Source organism: Pyrgilauda ruficollis, unplaced genomic scaffold (assembly GCF_017590135.1).
Source record: "Pyrgilauda ruficollis isolate IOZ18807 unplaced genomic scaffold, ASM1759013v1 scaffold45, whole genome shotgun sequence".
In the NCBI taxonomy this organism is placed as follows: domain Eukaryota; kingdom Metazoa; phylum Chordata; class Aves; order Passeriformes; family Passeridae; genus Pyrgilauda; species Pyrgilauda ruficollis.
In genome coordinates, this window is record NW_024526044.1 from 1,869,854 (window position 1) to 1,891,121 (window position 21,268).

Consider the following 21,268-nt stretch of genomic DNA (forward strand, 5'->3'; position numbering starts at 1 on the left):
ACCTCTCTGAAATCCACCTTCAGAAGGTGACCACTATAATTCCTAAGTAGGCATTTCGTTTGGCATGTTCCTGCTTGGGTGGCATCAAACCCTCCCTTTAGAGTAGCAGATACCTGGCAGAAAAGCTTCCCACTCCTACAAGAGTCATTTGCTGCTGACTTACAGACCCTGATGCCCATCCTCAGACAGCTGCAATCAGTCTGGTCAGTTCACCTCTTCTTGGGCATCTGCCCAAACCTTGAACCATTAAAACAAGATCCTTCCCTATAAACTGAGGTGAATTATATGTTGTTATTAATAGAAAACTACAATCCTTTCAATTTTCAGGCATGTATAAGTAAGTTGGAAAGACCAACTTATTGAACATCTGGATATTATGAGTCACTGCATTTTTATGCAATTAGTTTCCCTTCTCAATTTGAGCCATCAGATTTAAGGTCACTGAGTATGTGACCTGTTTACTTTAACTGAAAACCACATTTATTTTTCTGGAAAGGCATTTAGAACAGAAAGCATTTTAAGTGCAAAAAATGAATAGCTTGAATAAAACATGATTGAACTGACAAGTACTCTATTTAATGAGGACTTCTTACACCAAGTCCTCAGAATTTTTTATAAAACTGGAATAAGAGAACAACAATGAAAGGAAAATATTTAGCCTAAAAATTAGAAGAAAAATGGTCAGGTTACCATGACAAAAGAACAAACTGCCTCACAGCTTCGGCTCTGCTACTACAGGCTCCTAGATGCTTTAATGTGCAGTTCTGGGAAGAATAACACACAGCTCCATGTGACATCTTGCTGGCCTTATCCATGAGCCCTCTCAGCCTGCAGTGGATGGAGAATAGCCCAAACCTCAGTACCTGATGCTGTGATTATTTATAGCCAGCCTAGCGATGCTCACAAGTGTCTAACAAGAACAGTCCTCCCCTTCAAAGAGCCACCTTCTGCCACCTTTCTGGGTACTAATTAGTACAGAACTCAAGGATTCGTGATGCAGAACAGCAAATGCCCACATTTTGGTCCCTGTGCACACATTTCTGTATTTTTGGAAGAATTACATCCTCTGCAAATACAAACGCCACGATCTTGACACTGTTCCAGATGAGATGTACTATAAAAACTCCAGATATATCACAATTTAAATTATACTTTACAGAGCATGTAACAGCCTCTCCGCTGTTTACACTGAGAACTTCCTATTTTAAGAATATTTCAGAATACAAGAGACTGTATTTGGTCTTCTGACAGTCACAGTCCTTTGCATTCAAGCTGCCTTCTTCTTATGCCCAGTTAAGAAAAGTAAGTGATGCAGGGTGAAACATCCCACAATCTCACTCATGCTCTGGCAAATGTGTTGAAGACAATATTTAAGCAAGAAATGGAGCCAAAGATGCTCACACAAATGAATTCTGCTATTAAAAAAGTAGTACTAGGTCTAGGAAGAAGGAGTTAACAAAGCCTCTCTTTAATATGCTAATAACAGACAATGGTCTGTGGATAAGTTAATTAGTGGAGCCAGCTTGTGTTTAATTATTTCACTTGACCTAGTGCAGATTTAGACAATAATCCCTTTAGAGAGGGGAAGGGGCTGTTGGAAAGTATGTGATGTACCAAAAGAAAAACTTTAAATCTGCCTGAGCTGAGCAGGTAGTCTTCTATCTGAAATTGGAACGATACACTCTTCTCCACTGTAAGACAAGCTCAAATAGAAAAAGAAATGCAGGTCTGAACCAGAGAGATTATGCTAAGGACCTGGTGAGCTTTCCACTCCGATACTTAACTTTTTTTTTCCTCCTCCCTATTCAGCTGGGATTTTACTGCTGAATAATGTATAAACCAACCCACTGTAGTCAGAGGTGGGATTTCATGAGCAACTTGAAACAAGTGCAACCAGACTGTACCAGAACTCTCTGAAAATATTAAAATGTGTGTGAAGAAAGAAAAGGATCTATAGACTATTAGTATATGTGGAATTTTCTTACAGGAGAGGCTCTGAAGATTTCCATATTTAAAAGAAGGAAACTGATTAGGTGGGGTGTCAATATTCTTGCTTGGACTCTATAATCGGATCCAATTAAACTCAAAGCTTTGTTTTATCTGAACAGTTCAACCCCAAATCATGCAGCTTTTCAATTTGGTAATATCTCTTCAATAGCTCACCCAAATATGAATAAAAAGCCATTACAGTTCCACATGTGAGTCAGTACAACCTCCTCCAGAGGCTCCAGCATCTAGATGCTGGCAATACTGAAAGCAAGCCAGGTGTATGAAGAGTCTAAGCCAAATGGGAGAAATAATTAAAAAACCAAACTGTGAGCTACTCTGGCAGGCAGTAAATAGTGCCACAGGCACTGCCTGAGTGGGAGAAACTCTTCATTTCAGCCAAAGGGCAGGACTCACTCTTGGTGGAATCGGCTCCCCAGGAGATGTAAACTGGCTGTAGGCTTCCCTTCACAGCCCAGTTCTGAGGCTGGAGCATCCTCCTGTGCACATCTTCAGGAAGGACACAGAGCCCTGAGACCAGGGCTGACAACCTACACAGCAGACCAATAAAACCAAACTGCTCTGTTTGATCCTCTTTATTAAAAACGCAATCTGATGGGGAATGAAAGGCCTTAGGATGGGACAGGGCCAAGATGAGTGCAAGCAGATCACACAGCCAGGCTGAGCTGACACAAACTCCCAGCCAAACTGTGCCAACATAGTCTCAGTTTGTACAGCCAGCTCATCTTCAGCCTGTTGCACTTGTGTCCTGATCTCCTGGCGTATCTTTTTTGGGAGATAAATACCATGGCTGTTTTGCTCTCTGCTCATAGGACTCCCACAGGTTTCAAGCTATTTACCGCCCTCTTTCTTTGGAAAGCTCTTTTATTCTTTAAAAGTGTCTCCCATCATATCTATTTTTTTTTTCCATACTCATGCTGTTTTGTTCCAAGGCCATGGCTCAGTGCCCTTCCTCTATCAGTTTTACTAGTCTATCTAGCTATCAGGTTTTTTTAAAGGAAAAGTAATCAAAAAACCCTTTCCATACACAGGAGCTCTAAAACTGATTGCCAGCTTCTTGTTTAGAGAGTTGCAGCAACCATGCAGAAGAGCATAAGGTACAGATCATTGCAGAAACACCCACCAGAAAGACACGCAGGCAGTGCCATTTGAGGTGCTCAGATGGGGAGACAGATTCCTTCTGGGAATTGTGGCAAGGTTTCAGAACCACTGGCATTGTTCCCTTCTTAATTAAAACAAGTGGTGTGATTTCTGTGACAAGGATTTGCTCACATCTTTCCCACCCTGCAACAAAGGCTATGAGGGATCTCTTAAGCAGTGCTGGACTAAGAGTGCTCAGAGCAGATTTGAGCCCTCCCCCTCTGCTAGCTTCTGGTATCTCAAATTACTGCAAGTGGCCCTCCACTGAGTGCACAACACACTTGCAAAGCACTGAACAGGGTTAATAAAATGATTCTTCTTCACTGATGAGTGGTAGTGCTCCTTACCATAATTTGCTGAGAAAGGTCATTCTTGTCTGTAATGAGAAAATGAAATGCACTGGAATGGTGGAGCAAACTCAAATCAGTCCTACGTACAATGTAGAAACATAAACCAGAATCCAGCATAAATCTGCTGGCTAAATTCAGCTTATGGCTAATCAGCTCTTCCTTTGACAGGATATGCTGCTGTGGAAATGGGATAATTTTATAACTGAATAATTTAACCAGTTTTATCTTTAAGTAATGATTTCAGGCATATTAATACATAAAGCTTCAGTATTTACATTTTCGTTACATGGCCCTGAAAAATTACAAGGTATCAGGGATAACATAGTATTCACGAGAAATGACAAATGACGTGCACAGAGTGGATTTCACCCCTCAGAGTGACTTTGTGCTCCACAAATCCCTGGCATGGCACGTGGCTGCCAGGCAGACAGCGAGGGCAGAGCCTGCTGTGTGACAGCACGGGGCAAACTGCTCCTCAGTGGCAGAGGGGAACTGTTTTCCTGTTTTCTAATGTGTCAGAAACACATTAGGGCCAAGGCTGGAAGGGACAAGTAAAGCACAGTCTGACAGAGGATGCTGAAGTATTTTACCTGCTTATCCCTGCTAAGACTCTGGTAGTTTATATCTGCCTTGAAGACATGTTCCACAAGGACTCCCAATCACTGCTTGAATGCTGTGAGAAGTGGAAAAGCCACTTAACCCTGGAAGTCTGTTACAGTCCTTCATCATCCCAGTCACTTGGGGAGCCTGCAAGTCTGGAAGCTAAATACAAGGACTTGTGGTCCAAATCCATAGAAATGGATGTGTCTTGCTGGCAAAATAATCACTGATCCCTCACTCTGGTTCTCCTCCTGTGAGTTCAGCTGTGGAGGCATTTTTCTGCATGTTGCGATGCAGTGATACGGGAAGTTCATCTTGAAAAGCAAGATACTCATGGCTCCACAGAGTGTAACAACCTTGTTTTAGCTCTTCTCTGGAAAAAGCAGTGAAAAGAACATGAAAAGCAGAATCCCTCTCATTTTGAAGAACTCCTGTAATAGATACAAATAGCAAACAGGGTGGATGTTGGATTGTGCATGTCAGAAGGTGACATGCTTGTAGCAATTCTGCATTACTCCTCTCTGCTCCTTGGAGAAGGCTAATCTGAGGAAAATGGGAACAGGAGCTCTCAGGATGCAGTCGAGCTATTTAGATGTCACATTCCCTCATTCTCTGTATTCTGTCAGTACACACACAGGAGTGACAATCTGCCCAGGTAAAGCCATCCATCACTGGTGTGGTGTGGGATCCCTCAGCCTCACGCTGCAGCAGATGTTCCTCCAGCCCTGCTCAGAGGAGCAGAGGCAGCTTTGCAGAACATCACAGTGATATGCAGTGAGAGAAATCATTAGCATGGGCCATGGTAATCTAGAACAGAACATATTCCTTTTGCTGTATTCCAGGGGTGGATGGAGGATTGAAAGCTGCTGGACTCCACTGTCAGGGGGGAGTTTCCTGGTACAGAAAGGCAGGTTCAGCCTGAGTTACCTGCTGGCTACACTTGGATGATTGTCTGGCTGGAAGAGACAAACCCAGACTGAACCCACTGTATTTGGGTCATCTCAGACTAGTGGATGTCTACCTATGGGAATGTTTCACAGGAATCTCAATGGCTAAACTCATTCCTGTACCAGGGCACTGCCTTGTTTACTCTCAGCCAGCATCTGAATGAACAAGGTTTTGAAAAGCTATTGCAATGACCTGGAGATAAATGTACCCAAAATAGTTACTGCAGATAGTAAAAAAACATCCCTGCTCCGTGTTTTGAGTAGTGTACAGTTGTTGTTGTTTTTTTCCTTTAACATAACATTTCAAATTTTGCACTATCAGAAACGTCTAGCTGCACCGAACCCAGAGTTTTGGAAAAGAAATCAACTGTCTCTGCTAATAAGAAGAACTTCTCCTCTTCCCCACAAAAATTCTGCCATTTCATTCATAAATAAAATAAAGCTCTAACTCAGTTGTTGGCAGGCTCTCCCTTTTATCTTTCACTCACTTGAGAAGGACCAGCAACATCACGTTTTCAGAAAGCCAAGTGCAGTAATCATAGAATCGGATTTCATGTATTTTTAAAAGCATTTGCAGCAGCAGAGATCCAATCACTTTTAAAAGAAATACAAACATACAGAAATTTGGAAGAAGCAACTCAGTGCTCCTGACTGCCTTCATTTCCCCAGCACCAGATGAATGTGCTGGGAAGGGACTCCTTTCTAAGGGACATCTCAAAAAGTTAGCAACATTATACTACAAGCACCACAGTGCTGAAACACTTATTATCTCAAATAAACCTGGATGACATTTGAGATGTCTCAACATTTATTGGCCTGCCAGCAGAGCCTGGGATCAATCACCTCCTTTTCTCTCATTCCTTTTTTTTTTTTTTTTTCCCCTCCTGCTTGCTCAAAGTCCGTGTTCATAAAATATTTAGGGGAAGCTCTTCAGAGGATGATACTGCCTATACTATAGCCCCAGTGCAGGTTTACTGTGCTACTGAGACAGATATTCTGCCACCAGAGAAATCAAAATTGGTCAGGGGGTTGAGTTACTGCACCAGGAAAACCATCAGCCTGACAGTCTGGGCTTGATCCCACCTGGGACACTGGGCTGAGTGAAAGAACTAAAATAACACACAGACCAGAGCTGGTCACTTTTGCAAGATTATACAAAGAAATGTTACTTTTCAGGATGGAAAACAAAAATATGAATGTTTTGCTTGTGTCTGATACTCACCTTACCTCCTGCAATTTTCTTCACAGTGGGAAAAAAAACCCAGATTAATGAAATGTGGAATTCAGACGTGCTGCTAAATGAAGCCCTCAGTCTGGCAGCATCTCGTGTAGTACCACCCACTCCTGCAGCAGCCTGCCATAAATTAAATCAGCTGCCATGGTCCCTTCCTACCCCTGAACTTTGTCAAAACCTGCTCATCCCATGCATTCACAGCCTTCCCTATAATTCACACATTCTGTGCTCCCACCATCACATGATTTTTCCCTCTTGATTTCATTAAATCAGCTGCAGATTTCCTTTGCTACTCCGATATCTTCCTGCAGCAAGTATCTGCTTTTAACCTTCTCATCAAAACCTGCCTGTCTGCATGTACTTCTGAACCTCTCATGACCCTAAATCCCTATAATTTCCCCTCTTAGTTCAAGGGATGGGTGTTCCTTTGTTCCACCCCTGGCATTTCTCACCCTCAGGCATCCAGGCTTACATCAGGCTGTTGCTAAACTGTCTTCCTTTAATAATTTTTATGAAGTGCAGTCCAATTAACTTTATCTTCCTTGGGGATCCATTCAATTAAGTGCAGTCATAATGAGAGAGTGGACACAGAGCATTGTCACCATATTTACATCCAGATTAATAGGAACCAGGTAAGATAACTTTAAAGCCATCAATATTTTAATACTTTGGCTTTTGATTGTGCTATCTTCAGTGTCAGACACATTTAGGAGAGACCAGCACAATTTGAGAGGCTGAATTTTTTAATTTCCTCCACGGTTTGTGGAAATGAGGGTTTAGAAACAGCAGCAAAAATACATGACTTGGTCTTAAAATAGGTTTCCCACAGGTTAAACAAAACACTTGTCCTGACACAAAATAAGCTAAAACTTCATCCAGTTCATTCTTTCATGGATTGAAGGTAATTTAGGAAACCAGCAAAGAACCAATGTGGAGATGCTGAGAACATCAGGAAATCTCATTTAATGAGCATGCAACAGAAATGCTGAGCTAGGAACACCAGTTCTGAAGTGACTTTTCTCCCTTTTGAAAGACAAATGCTGGATCTGGAACATGGACCTGTCTCTCAGATATGGAACAGCTCTGGAAGTTATTTTTACTCCTGCTTTGCATTGCAGAAGCAAGGGAGAAGGATACCAATGCAGACTGAAAACCTCATTCTGTATCACCACAGCTTAACTTAATCATGTCTCAGCCACTGATAAATGTGTCAATAAGCATTTGGAGAAATAACTGGTATCCTGGGAATTTATCTTGGTTATAGGAGTTTCAGCTGAATAGGTCAGATTTGTTAACATTTTAATTTATACAAATCTGCATTCCAAATATTGCTCTTCGTCTCCTTTTCCTAATGACAAGGAAATGTCAGCAGCAACCCCAAATTCACTCCTCTAATAGCTTCCTCAAGTTTCTAGGAAAAACAAACAAAAACAAAAAAACCAGTCCATGGTACAGTAATGGGGGTGTTTAAACACAATGTTCAATTTAGATGCAATATAACTTTATGTTAATAAACCAGAAAGTTTTGCCAATTCCAGATGTAATCCTGAAAGCAGGAGAGAGAGCTGGGAATAAGCATGCCCCGTAGCTTCAGGGCAGCCCCAGGATTATGCCCAGAGCTGGTTGTTCTGCCTTGATCCAAGTGTCCCTTGCCCACTCTTGTACTCAGCCTGGGACACTCAACACCAGACTTCCACATACAATGTGCCAGCTGTGAGTTCCTGACCCTGTGCACAAGGGAACTTACATGAAGCACATGGTTCCCCTGTAACTTTTTAAAATACTTCAGATGCAATGAGAGAAGCAATAAAAAAAGATTCTGCCTTATCCTTTTCCCCTAATTATCACCTGCCTCTTTTCTGAGCTGATTTGCTGAGATTAAAACCTCTCTCCCACCAAGTTATCCCAATCTGTGTTTCTGGAATTAATATAAACCGACGACCTTTCTCTGCCCATAAAGCCCAGCATTAAAATGCTGGCCCCCACTGATGTCAGGGGGGCAATAACAGTTCTTTCATTTCCATAAAATCAGCATTTTCCTGCCAGAATTCCAATTTCTTCTCTGAGTACTCTGCTACCATCCCCCTGGGGGCTGCCAGCAATCTCTCCAGCACTTGTTTCTCCTCTTCCACTGCAAGGCTGCCGCAGGCTCCAGCACAGCCTGGGATCATCTACCTGCTTAAGATTCAGCCAACTTCCCAGCTCTTGGAATAAAAGGAGCAGGGAAAGGTCAAATCCACCCTAGGTTGTGCTTGCAGAGTCTGCCACATCAGGTGGGAAGGAGCAGATGCTGGAGCTCCTCCTGCTCCCCCAGCTCTGCTTCCTGTCTTCACACCTGGAAAGCTCTCTGCTCTGCTGACCTTCTCCTTGGAAAGCTGTCTCACACAGCGTGCCCCCCCGGGCCAGCTCACCCTGAAACAGTGCTGGGGGCGAGCCCTGTGCTGCTCCCAGCCAGCATGCCCATCCCATCCCATCCCATCCCACCCCATCCCATCCCCAGTGTCCTGGGATGCCCCAGGGCTCCACACGTGTTGCTCAGCTGCCCCTGGGGCTTTTATCTGCTCTCAGCAGCTGCCTTTGGGATCCACCCCGAGCTGCCCTGGAGCAGAGAAGCAGCCCCAGACAAGGGAATGAAACGGGCACAATCCCTGGCAGGGAATGTCTCCTGACTGGAGCCTGGCACAGCATCAGCAGTGGGGCCAAACGTGCGCTGCTGGCCTGAGGGGCACCGGAAAAATCTCCAAGGTGCTGGAGGCTTCACCTCTCAGAGTTTAGGTCCCAGGCCCACATGTGGGGACTCCTGCTTGCCCTGCCATTGCCACAGGGGAGGAAAGGAGAGAAAGAGGAACAAAACCAGTTTATGGTGCCTTCTCCTCCCAGAAATGCAGCACACTGGGCTCTCCCAAACTGGACTGTCCCACTGGATGTGCTGGCTCTGGGGACTGCCTGAAAATAAACACCTGAGACTCAGACTAAGCATGTCCTTTCTTCCATTCTCTCTGGGGCCATTGTTCCCATCACTTAGTCCACAGAGCTCCCCTAGCTGCACTGAGCTGAACTCCATCACCTGCACAGTCCAATGGGGAATAAAAACAGAACTGAAGTTCTGGGGTTCTCTCTCTTTACAACCATTGACCCCATCCCCTTCTTCCCCACTCACTGCATCCCACCACTGACACTGCACTGATTTTTGTTTCATGTGTGAGGTATAAATGCTTTGTCCTTGAGCTACACCCACAACCAGAGGAGGCAGAGCTCTGAGAATCATATATAGTTTACACTGGCAGAGTATTTTTTTGTCAGTAAAAGTGAAATTTCTGCTGCATTTGGAAAAGCTGCACATTGTAAAATGCCAGAAAGAAGAGGCACTAAAGGCAGAACATCACACAAACCCAAAATCACTGGAAGACTTTTTACTAGTTTGGAAATGACACAAGGACCTGAAGTGTGCTGAGTGCAGGCTGTGCTCCTTTTCCAGGGAGCAAAGAACTAAGAAAGACAGGTCTGGAAAGGGCTACAGATGTCTGGCACTTTATTTCCCCCCAGCAGAAGGGGGGATAAATGACCATTTATTCATCCCCCTATGCCTCCTGGAGTATTTTCTACATCTTTTGAGTTTTACAAACTTAGGAAAGGAAAATATCAGCTCCTGGAGTTTGAAGATTCTCCCAGGGTTTCATTGACTGATATGGATTAAGACAAAAATATCACATCAAAGCCACGATGCCCCACAGTTGCTGCAGAAGCAAAGACTGTGATCTCCACACCTCAACTGCAGCTTTTAGAGGCTTGGGATTAAACACAGGCTTTGGGCTTTCCACATCAGCAGCCAACTCACCTCCCTGTCGAGGCCAGCAGCCACGGTGACAATGTCCCCTGTCTCGCTGTTAATGGTGAACATGTTCTGAGAGGGGCTCTGCGGGGTCTGGGTGACGATCCTGTACCTCACCATCCCGTTGGCCGTGGTGCCGTCGTCCGCGTCGTTCGCCGTCACCGTCATCACGTAGGTCCCTGGGAACAAGGCAAGAGGAATTATCAGTGCCACCTCACTGCAGGGCACGCTGGGGTCCCACCGACCTGGGGTCACGCATTTTGTTGAGAAATGCTGTGGAATAGACATCTCACTTCAATCCAGCCAGGCAAGGCGAGGGTTATGGAAATAGCAACGCTGCTGAGACAGATGATCTGGAAGGAGGCTGATTACACGTAACTGGTAGACAGAGAGAAATCATGTGAGGCTATCTATGATTAACTTCTAATTCTTTCAGTGATTGTAAGTCTTAGGGCAGCATTTTTTGTCCTGCAATTTCACAGATTCTTTTTTTCATCCAATCACTGCATTCACATGCATTCAGAAGCAGAATTTAATAGTGGAAAGCCCATCAGACTTCTCAGCAGCTTCAGAAGGACACCATCAACATGCCCATGCCTAGTGCAGGAAGCAGCTGCCTGCTGCTTCCAGTTCTTGGAGAAACATCCACCTTTCTTGTCCCTCCAGGATTAAAATGTCCATTTCTGCAGAGCAAATACAACAGCTGCTGCCCAGCAGGACAGAAAATCAATGATTTGGTATGTGTGGCCAGTGATGTATTGAATTGTTGGTTTGTTTCTTGCTAATCATCAGTGTCTTCATTTGCCTTGCAAAAAACAATCCCTACATTCTCCATACTGTCGGGAGTGCACTGATGCACTGACAGGCTCATTAGCAATGGAGTTTGGCAGCAGGGTGTTTTGCTATAGTGGGAAATTATCATTATGAGCGTAAAAGATGTTACTTGATTGGATGGACTCCTGCAGCTGTATGGTCCTGTGACCCCCCCAGAGCTCATAGGGCCCAGCTTTACATTTGTTATATTGGTGGGAGGGAATGAGTAGAAGGGCAGGCACACACTGCTGACACAAGGCAATCTGCAACAGTGGATGAATATAATGATATGAGACCTGAGAAGAGGAGTGGGAGGCAAAGAGAGACAGCAAAACCAGACAAAACCTCGTTTGTGATCACCAAACCCAACAGCATCCATGAAAAGAGGGAAGGTGCCGCTTGAACACTGCACATTTGGGAAGTCTGAGCACACAGACCAATTTATGAACCTGCCATGCTGGAGAGATGCAAAGTGATCCCAGCAAGAACCTGAGCTGACCTGAGATGGAGCCTTTATGTGGCTTTACAAAAAGAGCTGAGTTTGTTCTGCTCTCTGGGTCAGATGTGAGCCATGGGCAAACTTGAGGACGTGTGGCTGCATCAGCATCGTGCCGTGTCTCCTCTGCCCTGGTCACACTGGGAGCTACCACACTCCCAGATCAGGAAGACCAGAGAGCTGCAGAGCTTGTATCTGTTTACAAAAGACTTGAAAAACACCACATGCTCTAAATAGATGCAGCATTTGGTACCTTAGCCAAGTGTCTTTAAGCCACTCAGCACGTAGGAATCCCCCCAGTACCTTTCCCAACTCTGGGAAACCAGTGCTTCTCAGTATTAGCAGAAGTTTAGAAGAAGTTCCTATTTTTGCACTTGTGTGAAGTGCTTTGCTGATCTTCCATCTGCCTCAATCAGGCTCTTTTTGTTCTCAGTGGTGATACATATATTCCTGTTTTCTTAGTTCAATAGGAATTATAGATTAAAAAATAAATGAATGTGTAAAGCAAATCTTAATGATGAATACATTCCTGTTTTTCTGCAATAATCCTGATTCACATTTGTGAAATGAAAACAAACTATTCAACAACTTTAACATTCTCCCGATCAATAAACTTAAGAAGACGGAAGGAACACTGAATTGAAACAAGGCTGTGCAAGCAACAAATTTTCTCTACAAGCATTCGTTTTTTGCTCTTTTGCAAAACCAGTTATCACGAGACAGTTGATACAAATAATGAAACCAACTCTTAGATAACTACAGGGAAAATGTACAGGAGAAATTTAAATAGGAAATATGCTGAATGAGATGTTTGATTTGGAATTTATGTTATCTTAATGCATTCAATACTGAAAATATCTCTGAACAGAATGTCAAAACCTGGGGCTAATGAAAACAGAAGCAGAAGAGGAAAACATAATCTATTTTAAGACACCTGCAGTCTTAGGATGTATTCCAAAAAACAGGTGGTATTTCATGATGCACTTCTAGCTCAAAAAGCTGCTCTGAAAGTCATTTGGACTTACAGGTTCAGACAAGAGCACCCCACAACTGTGGTCCCTCCTCATGTGGGATGTCTCAGACTGTGTTGTAGATTCCAAAATTACCAAACACATGCATTAAATGGTGGGTTCCCAACTTGGCAGGGGAACCTGACAGGCTGCAGCTCTGGTGGGAGGGGGTGGGGGGACAGCAGCTGTACTGTGGATGCAGAGCACAGAAAGTCTCCTTCACTCTTTCTCTGACCCTTTTGCTTCTTTCCTGTGGTGCAGCACTGGACTGAGCACATCTGCTCTAGAGAAAAAGGACTATTTCAGCAGCATTTGACCTGCATCTCCATAAAGGGAGATGGGGCTGGACAAATGTCTCTAAAGTCATGAACTGAGCACCAGGGAGCTGTATTTCAAGAGGCAATCTGCTCCCTATCTCCTATCTTTAATTTCCATTATGAAACCCAACCACAGAGAAAATAAAGAAAGGAACTTGGCATTAATTACTATCTTGTAACTTAATAAAACGCCCTCTGCAAAGGGCCCTGTGTGGCTGCAGCACATGGTGGAGCTGGAGCAGCCACTTCCTTCCTGGGGCTGGCTGTCTGACCACAGTCTGCTGTAAACTGGCTGCAAATTGCTTCTCCACAGTCTGGACAGTGGCTGATATCTCCTCTCCCTTCCCTGTGCACACACTTTTCCCACCTGGCAGTGCTAACCGACAGCATCTCCTGCTCTCCATGCTGAGGGCACCATCCCTAGGGATGGCTCCTGAGGGATCAGCTGGGGTAAACTACACCACTGCCATGTTCCACTTGGTTTGCTTTGCATTTAGCCTGTCTTTAAGCAGGATTTATCCTCCAGATACCTGCGTGCTGCAGTGAGTGACACAAACATAGATCTGTGCACAAGAGTATTCCACAGAGCGATGTGGATATACACAGATAAAGTGTCTGACATCCTCTGGGTGCTGTATAAACTCTTGCTCTGTACTCGGATGGTTGGTGATGATTTACCTGCAATGAAGTAAATAATGTCATGCTTCTATGTCCTTTACACGGAGATACATCTTCATGTACTTTATATTAAAATAAAGGCAATATATCCCTGTATCCACCCCTAATACTACACAAATTAGATAAATATGCAGTGGCAGAGAGCACAGCTCTAACACACTCGAGGATTAAAGCTGGTATTGTTTGGTTTGAAGTGACAAAGTACTGACTGCCCTAATCTAGCCCACAGCATGTGTGTCTTTTGTGGAAATCAAAGTATTAACCACACCATATTTACAGCCCTATATCCTACCCAAACAGAGGCTAGGAGCAATTACTACAGACCAGAAACACTGGGAAAACTCCTCCAAGTCACACTCAAGACCCCCAGTCTGTACTCTGTCAATTTGCATCAGATCCTGCTGGTGGTGATGAAGCTCCAAGAGTAGGTTAAACAAGTGTAAACAGGGCAAGAGGGACTTTCTGCTTTCAGTGCCTGAGAAAAGCATCACCTTTATTTTTCTGCTCTGCAGGGCTTGCTCTAAAGCATGCTGACAACATTAAATGAATGCATAAAGTGCCCAAGTTCAGAAATTTGCCCCAGTCTGTGCAGTGTATCACAGGATGAATACCCAGTGCAGATACAACAGAATATATCTGATATAACTGCATTAAACTACACACCTGGCCTAACTCAGGTACGTAACCTGTTGAAAGAAAACTATTTATCATCAAATAAGGCACATGGTACGTTAAATAAAATACCAAACCTAGTACATCATGTCAATATTAAATCAAATTTGCTGCATGTTGAACAGCTCTTCTGAGCACCAGATTGAATTACCATGCACAGCTAGTGATGACAAGATTACTGTGCATTAGCCTTCATTAACAAATGTGCAGAGTTCATATATCACCTGAGTTAAAATTAATGGATGGCATGAAGAAGGAGATCTATCAATAAAGGCGAGACCTCCAGAATCTGTAACTTCCCAATGCATTCCCTTTGATTTCCAAGAGATTGTAACATCCCAGATGTGATTTTGTCAAATGAGATGGTTTTGTTTCTAACCATGGATAAGACACATGAGAGAAATGCTTGAAAGCAACCCTTATGGAAAATATCCCCATTGGATTAATTAAAGTTTCTACAGGATAGGAAAAAACTGCCTTACAGAACCTGGGGGAATGGAAGAAAAGGGAGATAATTTATACCTGTACATTCAGTTTTGTTTGTCAATTTTCAAATGAATTGCATCTCCTTGTAAAAGACTGCAAAGAGATTTTGCTAGATTCACCATATCTCATTCCATCTGTACATGCTAAGGAAAAAGAAAATCAAAACAAGAGAGATAGCTGCCCTGAGCATGTGTAAGCAGATAAGCACAGTCATAAACAAATGTCGCCCTCAAATCACTCTGGAATCTGAGAATCAGCCCAGTTCTTTGTAGCTCAGACAATCCCAAAGCATGCTGAGGGCTGCTAATTCCCCTCACGTCATCTGCAATCTCTGCTCTCCCATCTATGCAACTTCATTTCTCCATAAAGATGGAGCTTTCAGGAGTTTAAGGCACACAAACAATATTTTGGCACAGTTGTGCTCCTGAAGTCTTTGTTACAATTGCTTTATAATTGCCATTTTTCTAAGTTGGTTTGATATCCATTAGTTAGATTTAATGCATGTTAAAATAAAGAGCTAATGGGCACTTACCAGGAAGCTAACAAAATATAAAAATCAAAACTCCTTTCACTTTGCCCTTTATCCCACATGTCACTGCAAAACTACATAATCCCCTCAATCTTCTCCTAAGATATAAACAGAAAACATTAAAAATTCACCCACTTTTTACTGATAATGATGTTCCTCTACCCAGCTTTATCTTACAGTTTATGTTTTTAAATGGCTGGTAAATGGCTGCAGAATCATTAAAGGTTGGTTAACCTTCTCAGTCTAATTTTGACCTACAAGATACTTAATTTAATCATTCCCCCATAGAAAAGGATGGAATCATTAAGTGCAGACATGTGGTGATAGCCATGTTACATTAGGTCTTCATTAACCCAAGTTAATAAAGGCTTTGTACTAATGGAAACTTCCCCTTACTCCTCATTTTTCCCCCCAAACTGGAAGGCTCACTTAGTGAATCCTCTGCATCCAATGCTAGATAGAGAAGACATTAAGACTTAAGTGGGAAGATTAAATACTGAAGAACAGTGTAAAATTTACTACATTTCCTAAAACTAAAATTTTCCACTCAGAACCGTTTCCTGATATCCCACAGGAATGGACTTCCTTCCCCACAGAGGATGGGAATTTCATGCCACTACTCATAACAGGCACACTTCACCCTTTAGGTGATTTCACTCATTGCAAGGAGGTCTCAGGGACAGAAACACACACAAGAGAAAGCAAAGGCATCAAAACCAAGTTGCAATGACAAGTATGATGGGATCCTGAACAAGTCCTCAGAGTACAACTGAACTTTCTGTAATGTTAAAGACTAAAGCATTTCATCTAACAAACCTGCATCCTCAAGTGAAAAAATATTAAATTTATTCAGTGGATGATGTGAAACAATTTCACACACTCATTTTTTTTTGGGGTTTCAAATGAAATTGGGTAGCTGATGCAGTAATGGTGCTGAGTGGAGTCACAGAGGTGAACAGGAAAATGGACAAGACATCAAGTTGACAGAAGTGAGTGCAAGTACTGCAGGTGTAATAAATTGCAAATATACTTAAATTAAACTGCATCCCACATGCTCTGGATAAAAAAACGAAATAGAAGCAGCACTTTCCTTCTGAATGATATTCCTTCCGTTGTAACTGATAGCTACTGTCATTCTCCTTCACCATAATTTTTGTAATCATTGGCAAATTTTGACCTTTCAAGCAGCTAACCTAATTCATAACGGATGCCACTTCCTAATTAGCAGAGACATTGGATTTTCAGCTTCAGACAGGGCAAGAGCCAACCTAATGAGAATAAAGAGAGCGAGCATGTCTGGAGAGACAACAGAGAGAGCTGAAGAGGCTGCTGTCACCCAGGACGGAAGTAAGACCTCCTGATTGTTAAAAATGGAATAAATACCTCCGGAGAGCCAACCAGCAGATGCACTGACTGCAGCACACACATGGCCCTTGCCAGATTTGGAGATCATTCCCCTCTAGCAGCCTGCAGCTCACTGAGACCCCCTTACCCCAGAGAAATCCCACCAGTCAAACGTCAGGGTGGGTAAAGGCACATCCAGCCTCTGAGCAAATGGTTCTGGCTGCGTAAATCCACGAGCTTCAGCTTGGCTGAGTCCCTGCACACACATCCTGTCGATTTCCAGGGCTAATTTAAAGAAGGGGGAAAGCATGGCTGCTTAGGACAAGATATCCTGAACACCCCCACTGAACTGTGCTGAACACCCAGGTTTGATGCTGCACTGAAGGCATGATGCTCCAGAAATCATGCAGCCCCAGCTGCACACAGCCTGACACTGAACACACCCTCCACAAGGCTGCAGTCCAGTCCCTGAACTTTGATACTAGAATACAACACAATATAAAGTGGTCTAAGATAATATAAACATTATTATATATATCATACTATGCTATTTGTAACTATTTTATATGTATTTGTAACTGCTGGTTAAAAGGAGGCAGTGTAGGCTATTACAGTGTTCAGTTGTAATTCCCTCCTACATTGGTGTCAGACCATGATTTCCACTTTTTTTTTTTTTTTTTTTTTTTTTTTTTTTTTTTTTTTTTTTGAGGGAAAGCCCACCAGTCTTGGGATTTGCATTTTGTTTCTCACTTACAGTCCTATAATTCACTTCCTTGCTCTTGGGACTGGATGCTTCTGAAAAGGAAATTAAGAGCACAGATTTCATAACCACTCACCTCGAAAGAAAATGGAAAGCACTACCACATGAGTCTGCAGAAAAACAATTTCTTACCTTAAAATTGTGCTTGGCTGAGCAAAAGAACTTGAAAAAGAATATTGTGTATCCAAAGTCTGTGTGTAATGTGTGAAAGAATAGGATCAGGTTGGACAAAGCCATTTTTAATAGTATATAAAGTGCAAGGATAAGAGCAACACCTGCCCAGGGTGCAGAAGATGGCACTGCCATAGATGAATATATTCCAGCTTGGGATGGATCCAGAAGTAATGTACCCAACCTGTGAATACCTCTGGGATAAATGGAAGAATCCATTGAGTCCCACTCTGACCCTCTGAAATATTTTACCTGTGCATGATCTCTCTCTAAAACATTCAGCATTTGCATTATTTTAAGTTTCTAGTGCTACAAACCAGAACGTGTGGCAGCCACACCCATGAACTTGCTCAGGTGCTCTCTTGAACTGGGACCTTCCCAAATGAAGAGTTCTAAAATTAACTTACCTCCGAGCTGGAAAAAACATATTGAATGTTTTGAGTATGAGCAGTGCTATGGCACTTTTGGAATGGGTTGCAGTGGCAGGAAGAGGGATTCACTCTGTGTCCTATTAATTTTTTAAAATGAAACATCTTCTCTTCAGATTTCAGGCCCTGCCAGCCAGCTACACCTGCTCTGTTCCTCCACTGAACAAACAACCAGGCACACCAGGCATCTCCTCATGAATTGCACTGTCAGGTTGGAGAAGAGGAACAAGCCAGAACTGCAGAATCCAAATTCTCCCCATGAATATATATATACAAATGCAACTATATGCCTTAAAAGATTAATTTCACATGCCTTAAATTGCAGTTTAATTTGAAAACTAATTCAGCCTCATAATTGGCTTTCTGTTCAAATCACTGAGGCTAAAGATTTAAATTCTTAATATTCAGATGACTTTCGAGTTTCTGGCCCCATCTGTGCATTAGTCCATGGTGTTAATCTCTGAGGGAATCTCTGCTGGCATAGAAATAAAATAAACAAACTGGGACAGTAGTAGAATAATCAGCATTTAAAATCCTTGGGTTTTTTTATATACTGATTATTTTTTATGAGATTTCTTTAACTCGATTTGCCACATATAGACTTGGCTCCCAGCTATTTCATTTTTCACGTGGCATGTTATCAACAATTATTCTATCAGAGTTCCATGGACTCAGGAGGAGAAGGAGAGATTTTAAATTACAACATTTCTCATGTAAGAAATACTAATATTCCTTTGTTTTGGAGGACTCTCTGTACTCAGCATTCTTTCACACCACCCCTAAGAAGGGTGGTAGGAGTAAACTATCCTACACAACTCCAGGAGAATGAAGGGGCTGGATAGAATTTAAAAGAAGTCCCTTGGACTTGTGCTATTGACTTGAAAGGGACCAGGATGCATCCAGAGAGTTAGTGAAGTGGAAAGGATGAATGGGAATGGAAAAGGCCAGTCTGACAGGAACAAATTGTTTTGGAGAGATGAGTTAATTTCTGACAATCTTTCTGTTAAAACAAAATAGATACAACACAGAGCAAAGCACTCAAGTCGCTGCAGAGCATTTCACATTGACCTTTTCAGAACTGAACACTTCAGTTAAGTGAGACATCCACATCCTTCCACGAGGAAGGGTCTGCTGTGGTTACAGCAAAACAAAGCTTCTGCAGAGATGGAAGTAATCCTTCTCCATCACACTATTTTGTAATTAAACTCCCTTTCTTCTTTAATGTTTAAGCATTTTCATGTCATTTTCTTGAGTAATTTTTTTGAAACTGTAAGTTCCTCCCAAAAGAGCCCTCCCCAAGGACTCTGCTGGGATCCTGCACACCCAGCAGTACAAGTTCAGTGGCTTGTGCTCACAGAGGGGAAAATCCCACTCCAAGCCCCATCCCTCCCTGCTGTAAGGAGCTGGTGCGATGCAGCTGGGAGTCGTGGGCATGGAAAAGGCAGCAGAATCCTTGCAGGGCAGGCTGTGCTGGGCAGCCAAGCTCTGCACCCATCCCGCTTTGTCAGCGCTCGAAAGGCAGCTCCAGGAGAGCTCTGCTGGTTAAGGCTGCCAGAGGGAGCGGGGGAATTTCAGCTCCAGCTTGCAGCTGCATTTTTAAAACCTCGCTGTGTTCTTCACACAGAGGCAAAGTTCAAAGAGGCAGAACATTATTCAACATGAGTAAAATACGGTCTTTTAAGATACACTTTCAAACAGTGGCGTGTTAAATCAAAACAATGCGTGGAGGGGGAGAATGAGGAAGAAAGATAGTCCTGTGGAAAAGGAAATCCTGCATCACTACTCCTGATCTGCATTTTTGGAAGGGCCTGCTTTTACACATTTTAAATTGCGCAGCTACTTGACCTGAGACTAGAAATGCATTAAACTGTTTTTCCAGAGAGTATCAGAAAAGGAAAGAGATGTAATTCAGTTTAAGAGCCAGCACATCTGAGGATGTCCAGGGGCCAGTTCTCACCACAGAGAACTTCACCGAGAGTGAGCTCCTGATTTTCAAGAACACTATGCTATGGCTCAAGACACTATTTCAATTAAGTTATTATAATCTTAACCAGCAACAACAACCTATTATAATTAATAATACTTGATGATTTCTTTTCTATTCCTGTCAAGGGTTGCTTCAAGGTGACTTGCAGAGAACAGGCTCCTTGGGAACCCAGGCTGAGTGCTCTGCAGGCTGGGAAGCCCCTTCACTTAAACCCCATCAGACTGTCTAATGAGTCTCTTCACATCACTGCCAATTCTTCCAGCTCTTGGACAATTTTGTATATTTGTATTCCAGGCTAAAGCAAACTTGTTCCTGCGGGAGGCTGAGTGCCCAGCAGTGTCACACCGTGCTGCAGGCTGGAGCACGCCTCCTTCTGCATTCCCTTTCCTTGGTTCACTCCACCCTCTTTTGGCACGTTCACCGTTGAGTCAGTAGGTCACATCTTACTTGGCCACCCTCCATGCCCTGCCCTGGCCTGGCACACTCTGCAGCTCCCTGCCAGGCTCAGAGATGAGGCCGCACACTCTGTTCCAGGTCACCACATCCCGGCCCCGAGCAGGGACCAGGATCCTGCGGGGGGACAGCCCTGCCTGCTGGGCACACACAGCCCTGCCTCTGCTCCAGCCGGACCCTGGGAGTGCTGGACAGCACCTCAGGGCCCTTTCCTGCTCACTGGAACGGGATCTGCTCTATTGATCCTGCTGAAGCCTTACCAGGCTTTCCCTGCAGCTCAAGGTCACTGCGCCCTGCTCAGCCTCTGCTCAGTGGCACATTTCTGATGGTCTTGCTCTGCAAAATTTCCATGGGTAGAGCTCGAGCTCCATATATCCTTTTTTTTATCTGGGTTTTTTTCTACTAAATCTGGGCAAAATTCTGACTGACTTCAAACAGCCACTGGCTGCTCATTCTAGCTGCCCTCAGAGCCAGCATTTATTTGGGATACTCTAATATCTCTCATCAGAGGTGTGCAAAATTAAGAACATGGCAGATACTGCCGTAATCAAGTAATCCTGCATTTTTAATCACAGCCATTATAAATGGGCATATGGAAGATGTGAGAAATAACAATTGCACAGGATATCCAGGGAAGCATTTTCAGTCCTCAGGCATAGTTCAGCAGCACTGAGCAGAGGAAAATGAATGCTGAATTCCTGTAACATATAACAAGATTTTTTGGTTTGCTTGAAGCACGGATATTCACACATATGCAGATATATTTTTATAGATGCATATACATCTCTAACTTACTGTTGAATCAGTACTGAACAAATTTTGCTGTTACCTCAAAGAATATGCAGTGCCTTTCATTTCTCAACCGCTGCCAGAAATAATCATGAATTTTGGTAACGTATTTCTTCTCTTGCAATGGCTGGTGGTACCTCCTTAGTTGTTACAATATTCTGAGGCATCTTCAACCAATAAGAAGTTTCTAAATATTTGCAAGATCTACCTTTAGCTAAATGCATT

The 21,268-nt window shown here is 43.2% G+C and overlaps 1 protein-coding gene across 1 annotated transcript in view; it reads right to left on the reverse strand.

The window, feature by feature from the left end:
* CDH4 (cadherin 4) overlaps window positions 1–21,268 on the reverse strand; it is a 415,345-nt gene that overhangs the window by 65,648 nt on the left and 328,429 nt on the right. Inside the window, exon 7 of the mRNA XM_041478439.1 lies at window positions 10,117–10,289. Within this exon, the coding sequence (XP_041334373.1) occupies window positions 10,117–10,289 (173 nt within the window). The remainder of the gene's footprint in view (window positions 1–10,116; window positions 10,290–21,268) is intronic.